Genomic DNA, 10,551 nt, shown 5'->3' with positions numbered 1-10,551 from the left:
TTTTCAAAGTTCATCCATGTTGTAGCATGTATCAGTACTTCATTCCTTTTCATGGCCAAATAATATTGCATTGTATAGATAGAAGAAATGTTGTGTACCCACTCATGGGCAGTTGGATTGTTTCCACCTTTTGGCTATTATGAATAATACTGTTATAACATTCATGTACAAGTTTCTGTGTGGATAAATGTTGTCATTGCTTTTGGGTATATACTCAGGAATGGAATTGCTGGGCCATATGGTAATACTATGATTAATCATTTGAGATTGTTTTCCAAAGTGGCTGGATCATTTTACATTCCCATCAGCAATACATGAGAATTCTAATTTCTACACATATTTGCAAAAATTTGCTGTTATCTGACTTTTTGATTATGGCCATCCTAGTGGATGTGAAGTGGTATCTCATAGTGGTTTTGATTTATGTTTGCCTGATGAATTATGAGGTTGAGGATATTTTCATGTGCTTATTGGGCATTTGTATATCTTCTTTGGAGAAATGTCTATTCATATCTTTTGCCCATTTTTAAATTGGGTTATTTGTATTTTTATTGTTGAGTTGTGAATGTTCTTATATATTCTAGATATAAGTCCCTTATCAGATATATGATTTATAAATATTTTCTCTCATTCTGCTGGTTGTTATTTCACTTTGATAGTATCCTTTGAAGCAAAAAACTGTCTAATTTTGATGAAGTCCAGTTCATCTCATTTCCTTTTGTTGCTCTTGCTTTTGGTGTCATATCTGAGAATTCTTTGTCAAATGCAAGGTCATGAAGATTTACCCCTACGTTTTCTTCTAGGAGTTTATAATTTTTGCTCTTATATTTGGGTCTTTGATCCCTATTGAGTTAATTTTTCTACATGATGTGAGGTAGAGTCCAACTTAATTTTTTTGCATGTGGCTATCCAGTTGTCTCAGTACCATTTGTCAAAAAGATGATTGTATCCCCTCTGGTTGGTCTTGACACCCTTATTGAAAATCAATTGGCTGTAGGTTTATTTCTGAACTTCCAGTTCTCTTCCATTCATGTATATGCCTATCCTTGTGCCTATATCCCATTGTCTTGATTACTGTTGCTCTAGTAAGTTGTGAAACTGGGAAGTGTGAGTCCTTCTACTTTGTTCTTTTTTCAGTATTGTTTTAGCTATTCTGTGTTGCCTGCAATTCCACACAAATTGTAGAATTGTAGAATCAACTTGTTAATTTGTACAAGTCAGCTGGATTCTGATAGGGATTGTGTTGAATGTGTTGATTAGTTTTGAGGAGTACTGTCATCTTAACAATGTCAATCTTCCAAACCATAAATATGGGATGTTTTCCATTTATTTAGATGTTCTTTAATTTCTTACAACAATATTTTGTAGTTTTCAGAGTATAAATTTTGTGTTTTTGTTAAATTTATTCTAAAGTATTTTATTCTTTTTGGTGCTATTGTGAATGGGATTGTTTTCAATTTCATTTTTGGATTGTTCATTGCAAGTGTATAAAAATATATCTGATTTTAGTATATTGATCCTGTATCCTGCAACCTTGCTGAGCTCATTTATTAGTTTTAATGTTTAGTGTATTCTTTAGAGTTTCCTATATGCAAGATCATGTCATATGTAAACAGAGGTAGTTCCACTTCTTCCTTTCCAATCTGGGATGACTTTTCTTTCTTTTTTCTTGCCTAATTGCCCTGGCTAGAACCACTAGTATAACGTTGAATAAAAGTGGCAAGAGAAGGGCCAGCCTGGTGGCTTAGTGGTTAAGTGTGTGCGCTCCGCTACTGGTGGCCCAGGTTTGGATCCCAGGCGTGCACCGATGCACTGCTTCTCCAGCCATGCTGAGGCTGTATCCCACATACAGCAACTAGAAGGATGTGCAACTATGACATACAACTATCTACTGGGGCTTTGAGGAAGAAAAAAAGGAGGAGGATTGGCAATAGATGTTAGGTCAGAGCCGGTCTTCCTCAGCAAAAAAAAAAAAGGAGGATTAGCACGGATGTTAGCTCAGGGCTGATCTACCTCACACACACACACAAAAACGTGAAAAGAGCAGATATCCTTGTTCCTAATCTTAGAGGAAAAACATTATATCTTTCACCATTAAGTATGATATTAGCCCTGAGTTTTTCATATATAACCTTTATCAGGTTATCTATGAAATGCCCTTCTATTACTACTTAGGGCTTTTTATTATGAAAAGGGTTGGATTTTGATAAATGATTTTCTGCATCTATGGACATGATCATGTGATTTTTAAAAATTCTATTGATACGATGTATTACATCAATTCATTTTCAGATGTTAACCAAATCTTGCAGTCCTGGGATAAATCGTACTTGGTCAGGGTGTATAATTCTTTTTATATGTTGCTGGATTTGTTTTGCTAGTATTTTGTGGAGGATTTTTGCACCCATCTTCATAAGAGATATTGGTCTGTACTTTTTTTGTGTGTGTGTGAGGAAGACCAGCCCTGAGCTAACATCAGATGCCAATCCTTTTTTTTTTTTTTTTTTGCTGAGGAAGACTGGCCCTGGGCTAACATCCGTGCCCATCTTCCTCCACTTTATATGGGACGCCGCCACAGCATGGCTTAACAAGCAGTGCGTCGGTGCACGCCCGGGATCTGAACCGGCACACCCCAGGCCGCTGCAGCAGAGCACACGCACTTAACCACTTGCGCCAGCAGGCCGGCCCCTGTAGTTTTTTCTTGTGATGTCTTTATCTGGTTTTGATTATCAGGGTACTACTGGCCTCACAGAATGAGATGTGAAGTATTTCCTCCAATTTTTTGGAAGAGTTCGTGAAGAATTGGTATTAGTTCTTCTTCAAATTTTGGTAGAATTCAGTAGTAAAGTCATCTGGGCCTGGGCTTTCTTTGTAGGTAGTTTCATTATTATTATTATTGATTCAATCTCTTCACTTCTTATAGGACTATTCAGATTATCTATTTCTTCTTGAGTCAGTTCCAGTAGTTTATGTCTTTCAAGGAATTTGTTCATTTTGTCTGAGCTATATAATTTGTTCACATATAATTGTTTATTGTATTGCTTTATAATCTTTTTTATTTATGTAAAGTCAGTAGTAATGTCCCTCTTTCATTTCTAATTCTAGTATATTCTCTATTCTTGTATATTCTCTTTTTTTCTTCGTCAAACTAGCTAAAGGTTTGGAAATTTTGTTCATCTTTTCAAAGAACCAACTTTTGGTTGCATTGTTTTTCTCCATTGTATTTCTAATCTCTATTTCATTCTATTCATTTCCACTCTAATTTTTATTATTTTCTTCCTTCTGCTTACTTTAGGGTTTTCTCCTCTTATCCAGTGTCTTACAGCGAAAGATTAGGTTATTGATTTGAGATCTTTTTTCTTTCTTAATATAGTCATTTACAGCCATAAGTTTCCCTCTAAGAACTGCTGTTGCTGGGTCCAGTAAATTTTGGTACGTTGTGTCTTGATTCTCACTCATCTCAGTGTAATTTGTTGAGGTTTGTTTTATGGCCTAGCCTATGGTCTGAAGAATGTTCTATGTTTGCTTGAGAAGAATGCATATTGTTGTTGTTGGGTGGAATGTTCTATATGTGTTAAGTCTGCTATTTTGTTGTTGATCTTATGTTTAGTTGTTTTATCCATTATTGAAAATGAGGTATATAGTCTCCAACTATTATTGTTGAATTGTCTTTCTTCATTTCTGTCAGTTTGTGCTGCATGTATTTTGGTGCTCTGTTATTAGGTGCACATACGTTTATAATTGTTATATCTTCTTGATGGATTGACCCTTTTATCATCATAAAGTGTCCCTCTTTATCTCTGATAACATTTTTTATTTTAAAGTCTATTTTGACTGATGTTGGTATAGCTGCTCCAGATTTCCTGATTGCTGTTTGCATGATGTATCTTTTTCCATCCTTTTAATCTATTTGTGTCTTTGAATTTAAAGTGTGTCTTCTGTAGATAACATATAGTTGGATCATTTTTTAAAAATCCAGTCTGGCAACCTCTGTCATTTGGTTGGATTGTTTAATCCATTCACATTTAATGTTATTATTGATGTACTGTTTACAGATGGCCATCTTCTGTGTTCTCACATGGTGGACGGGTGGGTAGAAGAGAGATATCACTCTCATCCTCTTTGTATAAAGCTACAGTCCTATCAAATTAGGGCTCCACAATTGTGACTTCATTTGACCTTTAGGACCTTATGTCCTAAAGACTCTATTTCCAGATACAGTCACTTTGGGGGTTAGGGCTTCAACATAGGCATTTAGAGGGGAAACCAGTATGTAGCATTTTAATTTAATTAGTGATATTTTCACTATATTTTTCAAGTTTTTTTTTAATGGTTGCTGTAGAGTTTACCATATATATCTTATTAGAGTCAACTTCAGATTTATACTAGCTTCATTCCAGTAACATATAGAAATGTTTCTCCTATATAGTTCTATTCCTTTCACCCCTTTTTGTGGTTTTATTGTTACCTGTGTCTATTAATGTTACCAACCCAACAATACATTATTATAGTTATTACTTTACAATCTGTCTTCAAATCCTTAGCCCATTACAACTTTGCTCTCACCCACCTCCTTTATGCTGTTTGGCAAATATACTACATTTCTATACATTATAGGCCCAACAATCTATTATTTTATACAATCGTGTATCAAATCAGTTAAGAGAAAAAAGGAGACAAAATATGCATTGATAGCGTAAATTACATAATTACCTTTAGTAGTGATTTTGTGTGGATTTAAATTACCACCTCAGGTCACTTTGCTTTCATCCTGAAAAATTTCCTTTACTATTTCTTCTAAGATGGGCTTGGCTAGCAATGAATTGTTTCTGCTTATCTAGGAAAGTCTTTATTTTGCCTCCATTTTTGAACAGTAGCTTTGCTGGATATAGAATTCTTGGTTGACAGCTTTATTTCCTTTGAGCACTTTGAATATGTTATCCTACTGCCATAGGTCTTCACTGTTTCTGCTGAGAAGCTAGCTGTTAATCTTACTGGGGTTTCCTTGTAAGGGATGTGTAATTTTACTCTTGCTGCTTTCAAGATTTTTTCCTTGTCTTTGACTTTTGCCGTTTGATGTCTCTGTGAGTCTCTCTGTTTATTTTATATGGAATTCATTGAGCTTCCTGAATGTGTAGGTTATTGTTTTTCAATAAATTTGTGAAGTTGTCAGCCATTATTTCTTGAAATTTTTTTTTCTACTCACTTCTTTCCCTCTCCTCTCCTTTCCTTCTAGTACTATTATACGTATGTTGGTGTGCTTAATGTTGTCTCACATTTTCTCTGAGCCTCTGCTCATTTTTCTTCTTTTTCCCATTTAGTCTGCATAATCTCTATCAATCTATCTTCAAGTTCACTAATTCTCTCTTCTGCCAGTTCAAATCTACTGTTGAGTTCCTCTAGTGACTTGCTTTTTTCAGTTATTGTACTATTCAACTCCATAATTTCTATATGGTTCTTTAAAAAATGTTTCTATTTCTTTACTGATATTCTTTATTTGATGAAACATTGTCATTGTACTTTCCTTTAATTCTTTAATCAAGCTTTCCTTTAGTTCTGTGAACATATTTATAATAGGTACTTTGAAATATTTTTCAGTTAGATCTGACATCTAATCACTCTCACAAGCAGTTTCTGCTATTTCCAGTGTATGAACCATACTTTCCTGTTTCTTTGCATGTCTCAAATTTTTGTTGGAATCTGTACATTTTAGATAACATATTGTAGCAACTCTGGATATTGGTTCAGCTCTCCCTGGGGCTTATTTCCTTGTTTATTTAGTGACTTGCTGGATTATTTTAGTGATCTATTTCCCCACCCCACTCCCTTAGTGTTAAGTTTATGATGTTTCTCCTTGGGAGGCACAGCTTTGGGTATGTCCCACAGTGACTCTGGGACGACAGTTGTATTGGTAGGGCTCTCTTCTCTTTGAACCCACAACCAGCTGTTACACTCCAATAATAGCTTGTTGATTGCCCTTTTACATCAATGCCCTGAAGCAAAAATTTCTGCACAAACTAATTTAATTAAATTGTGTCTTGATGGGGATAGAATAGTTTCTGAGGTTAGTGTTTGCTCTTTGACACATGGAGGGCTCCTCCCAGCTGTCTTACTCCCCAGTTCTCTCCAAATTAGCTAGCCTATAATCTAGACTATATCTTCCTTCAATCCATGGACCTCTTTCCAATTTCCTATACCACACCTTCACTGTTTTTGAGAATGCTGTTAGGTTTAAGCTTCTCCATGCTCTGTTGTAAATGAAGTCAGTTCCTTAGGGAAGAGATTAGGAGCTATCTGTTTTACATGCTTCTCTCTCCTCCTCCCTCCCAAACAAAATCTCAGAGCTAGGGCTCCAGAGCTGGGGATGACGACACACTTTTGAGTGACACCTCTGCCCTAGGAGCTGAGTATGGTAGAGGGGGCAGAAGTCCGAGATCCTCTTGGCTTTCTTCTCCTGGGATGGAACCACCACCTCATGAGCCAGAGGAAGGGGTATCAAGGCTTCAGTATTCTCAGCATGCCATGCCCAACATAAAGCCTCCATTACACAAGTGGGGCCTAAGTGGAAGAAGAGAGCCCTCACCTCTTGGCCACACTGACCTGGGACTTAGCCTCAGCAAAAGCAGTTGGGGGCAGGTTGAGAAACCACTAAATTCTTCCTCCTCCTACAAAGCCCTCTGGCTGGAAGATGGAGGGACATGGGGCCCAGCGATCTTGGCTGCAGCAGTCTGGAGTGGAGTTTCTGCCTTGCTGAGCTGAGAGGTGGGAAGGGAGCACTCAAGCTTGGTTCAAAATGCCACAGATGCTCATTTTTCTTATAGAAGTTTCACAGGTTTTCTTGAATAGATGTTTCTTCATTTGCTGTTTGCCCTTAGGACCACTCCCAGAGATTTAAATTGTTGCTTTTTATACTTTTCACTAGTTTTACTGGGGATCACCATTAGCAGGGCTCCTCGTGCTGTCATGGCGAAAGTCCATCTCTCTCCATACTTAATTCTTAAAACACAGTTTTGATTAAGACTGCTGAAAAACTTGTAATTACTTGTGCTGATTCAGTATTTCCTTAAAAGCCCAAAGCTTCAGTGATCTAGTCCCAACTGAGATCTAATTTTATTTTCCATTGCACTCTAGTCAGACTCAGGTCCTTTCAAAGACATGCTGTCTTTCCTGCCTCATTGTCTTCACGTATAGTGTTCTTCCTAACTGGAATAATTCTTCCCTCCTTCCCCAAATTTCAGCATAAAGTACATATCCATCCACGCCATTTCAATGTGTTACATGCTTCACAACCTCTCTTCAATTCTTCATTGGAAACTTACCAGATGCTAGACCCTATGCTAATAATTCAACCATCGCATTTGATTATCAAACAACTCTACAAAACAGGTATTATCATCCTCATTTTAAGTGAGGAAACTGAAATACAAATAGGCTAAATAATTTGTCCTAGTCACAAAGCTAGTAAGTATTAAAGCCTAGATTATAGCATAGGCTGAGCTTATACAGAGCTTCTTTAGCTCTGGGATCAAACACGCATAAAGAGAACATGTCTAAATGTTTTACTCAGCATGTTGCTCAATAAATGGCAGCTATTATCTTCTTCCACAGTTCAGACACACTGGTTTGCAAATAGTAGATATAAATATTTGCTAAATTAATGAATTTATGAATGTTCCAATAAAAATCATTCTGTATTTCAAACTAAGGCCAACTACTTTTTAGTTTTACATTTTGAAGCAGCTCAATAATCATATTTATAAATGTCTTATGAAATTGGCATTCCATTCTAACCAATAATCTAAATTAAATTCTCTTTTTATAAAAAAAATCAGGCAATTAGTACATGAATAGTTAATACAAATGTAGCCAAAGCTCACTATATTGTTACTTTTAAACACAGCTGAGTGGTTTAACTTTTCACTAATATTCGACGAAGGGATCCATGGTTGAACTGTCAGCAGTTCTTAGAAAAAATTCACTCTGCAAAACTATTGAAGAGAATTATGCAATATGCTCAACAAATCAAAACAGAATTCTAGTCTATAAAAGTGCTGAAATAAATTTTTTCACTAAAATTTGGTAATCATTTATCAATAAATATATCACAGAACTTGTATCTAAATGAAATCAGAAAAAATACAAAGTAAAAAATCCCTCTAGCTTTTAAATACTACCCTATAATTTCTAGTCCAACATAAGTAATGGTCTCTTTCTGTATTAGTTTTTTTCCTGGCTATTTTAAAGTATAAAATTGAATTCCAATGTTTAACTACACCTAATAAATTCAAATCTTCACCAGTGGACTATTAATAGGTCAAGGTACATAATTCTTTACTCCTACTAAAATCAAAATATAGAAAAATGAAACACAATGTTCCATTTCCCTCAAGAATAAAAGAATAACTGTGAGAAGAAACACAAATGAAAAAGAGAGAGGTAAGCAAATTCTATCAGTAGAGATTTAAATATGGTATTCTACAAAGACGTAATTATTAATATTTTCCATTTCATGTTTGTTTATTGGAGCATGGTCTTAAAAATCAGAATACTAGGAATTTATTTTATATTATCAGACATTATTTTACTTTGAAATTAGGCTTCCTAATGTAAAAAATATTACACGTCTGTTTATACTGTGAATTGCTTGTCACTTGGGATAGACGATTCTTTAACACCAATTGATCTCTCCCCCAAAAAGGAATTAATTTTAAATATTTTAAATATCTGAAAATAATGTCTGAAAATAAAATATTTTCAGACACTTAAGTTACTGAAGAATCAATAAATGAAATAACTGCTTGCACAAAGCCAGATTTTGGAGATACTTCACCTTATATTTAAGATAATTAGTATTTTAAGGCCAAATGTCCTACTATGAATTTTAATGCTGCTACCTATCCCTAAACCTAAGCATATACATTCTAAAAGGTAGCAACCTCTTTCTGAAGTCAAAAGAAGTATACTATGTGTTTAACAGACATGCAAAATACAATTATCTTAATAACACATATACAAGTAATTTTATACATATAATTACATAACCATGAAGAGGAAGAGATGATTCCATGAAAATGTTTATCAGATATAACTGAAAAGACATTCTGACAGTATAAAAATGATACAAATTCCAACTTTTTACTAAAAAGTATTATTTGAAAGTTATATACTAAAAATATAATGGAATTAATCCTACCCATTTCATAACGACTATAAGTAACCAACTCACAAAGTTAAAAGTATAAAAAATTTAGAAGATAGAACTTTTATCTTTTTGGCACTAATATTTAACAACACTAATAATTTAACTAATAAAAAGTAGTTTCACTTAAAAGGAATCCAATCTTTCTTTTAGCAAACTCTATTACTGCCATTTGTTTCTTGGTTCAACAAAACAGTTAAATGACTTCCAATTATAAAGATAGGTTAACATCATAATAGTTTTTACCAAGGTAACTTTTATGGAGCTTTCAAGGTAAAAAAAGGAAAACACTCATCTGTCCAATAGGGAAGAAACAATCCTCTTTATTAACCTCACCATATATTCAGAAAGGATTTAAAAAACACACACATTTTCTGGGACACAAAACTGTACCAAAAAGTATTTCCTTACAAAATAACTTCACAGACCAATAGCCCTGGACTTACACAAAGACATATATATTGACATACATGAATTAATACACAATCCAAATGTTTTCGCAGCAATTTTCTAGCAAGATCCTTATTGCATTAATATGGGAGTGTACAACTTCTTTAGCCCTTAAAAATAGTAATAAAAAATTACAAAATAATGTAAATATTGAATTAAAAATGAAACTATAAAATCTAGTATTTAATAAAGTCAAACAATACTTATAAAAATTGATGCTGCTGCATATTTTATATATATACAGGGTAAGTCTTTAGAAATTTAAAATGCTACTTGTGTCACAAGTTCGCTCATCAATTTGTTTTTCCATGTATCTTAACATTTGACTTCCCAGATACCTGTGCTTTTTCTATTTTTATTCTGAATTCTTCATTAAAAATTTCCTCACGTTTACAATTAAATACCTAACCTCTAGAACTTTCCTTAGACACAACAGACAAAACAGTTTTGTTAAATAAATTCACACAAAAGTAATAAAAAAGTTTGTTTTCAAGAAATAGTTCTAGCATATCCATGATAATCAGACTGAAAAATAGTACATACACTTTTCTTCAGGATTAATAAATGCTATGTGCCAGTTTTATAGTCACTACCATATTTGCACGTTTTCCTCTGACACATCTGCAAGATAATGACGACCAAAGGGCATGATGACCGGAATAATTCCAGTGAATCCACATTGTTCAGTGAGATTTATAAAATTGAATGGTCGCTTCTAGTCCCATCTGGATAGACATGGAAACGCATGCCCAGATACTTGTATCGTTCCCAGAAATATTCAGTCTGGTAAGTCACCCTCTTGGTCTTCTGAAACAGAGCTGCAGAAGGCAGTGCATTCTTAGCGAGACCAATGGCTCCCTCTTCTCTGTCACCTTTCACACATCTGTTTTGGTTATAATCCT

At 34.5% G+C, this 10,551-nt stretch overlaps 1 protein-coding gene across 1 annotated transcript in view; it reads right to left on the bottom strand.

Annotated features, from left to right (window-relative positions):
• Positions 1–9,497: 9,497 nt before the first annotated feature.
• Positions 9,498–10,551, bottom strand: part of SMCHD1 (structural maintenance of chromosomes flexible hinge domain containing 1) — a 129,025-nt gene continuing 127,971 nt past the window's right edge. Inside the window, exon 48 of the mRNA XM_058556873.1 lies at positions 9,498–10,549. Coding sequence (XP_058412856.1) covers positions 10,525–10,549 — 25 coding nt within the window. The 3' untranslated portion in view covers positions 9,498–10,524. The remainder of the gene's footprint in view (positions 10,550–10,551) is intronic.

The sequence above is a fragment of the Diceros bicornis genome, chromosome 16 (assembly GCF_020826845.1).
Source record: "Diceros bicornis minor isolate mBicDic1 chromosome 16, mDicBic1.mat.cur, whole genome shotgun sequence".
Classification (NCBI taxonomy): domain Eukaryota; kingdom Metazoa; phylum Chordata; class Mammalia; order Perissodactyla; family Rhinocerotidae; genus Diceros; species Diceros bicornis.
The sequence above is the reverse complement of the archived record's forward strand: the minus strand, read 5'-3'. Positions and strand labels throughout refer to the sequence as shown.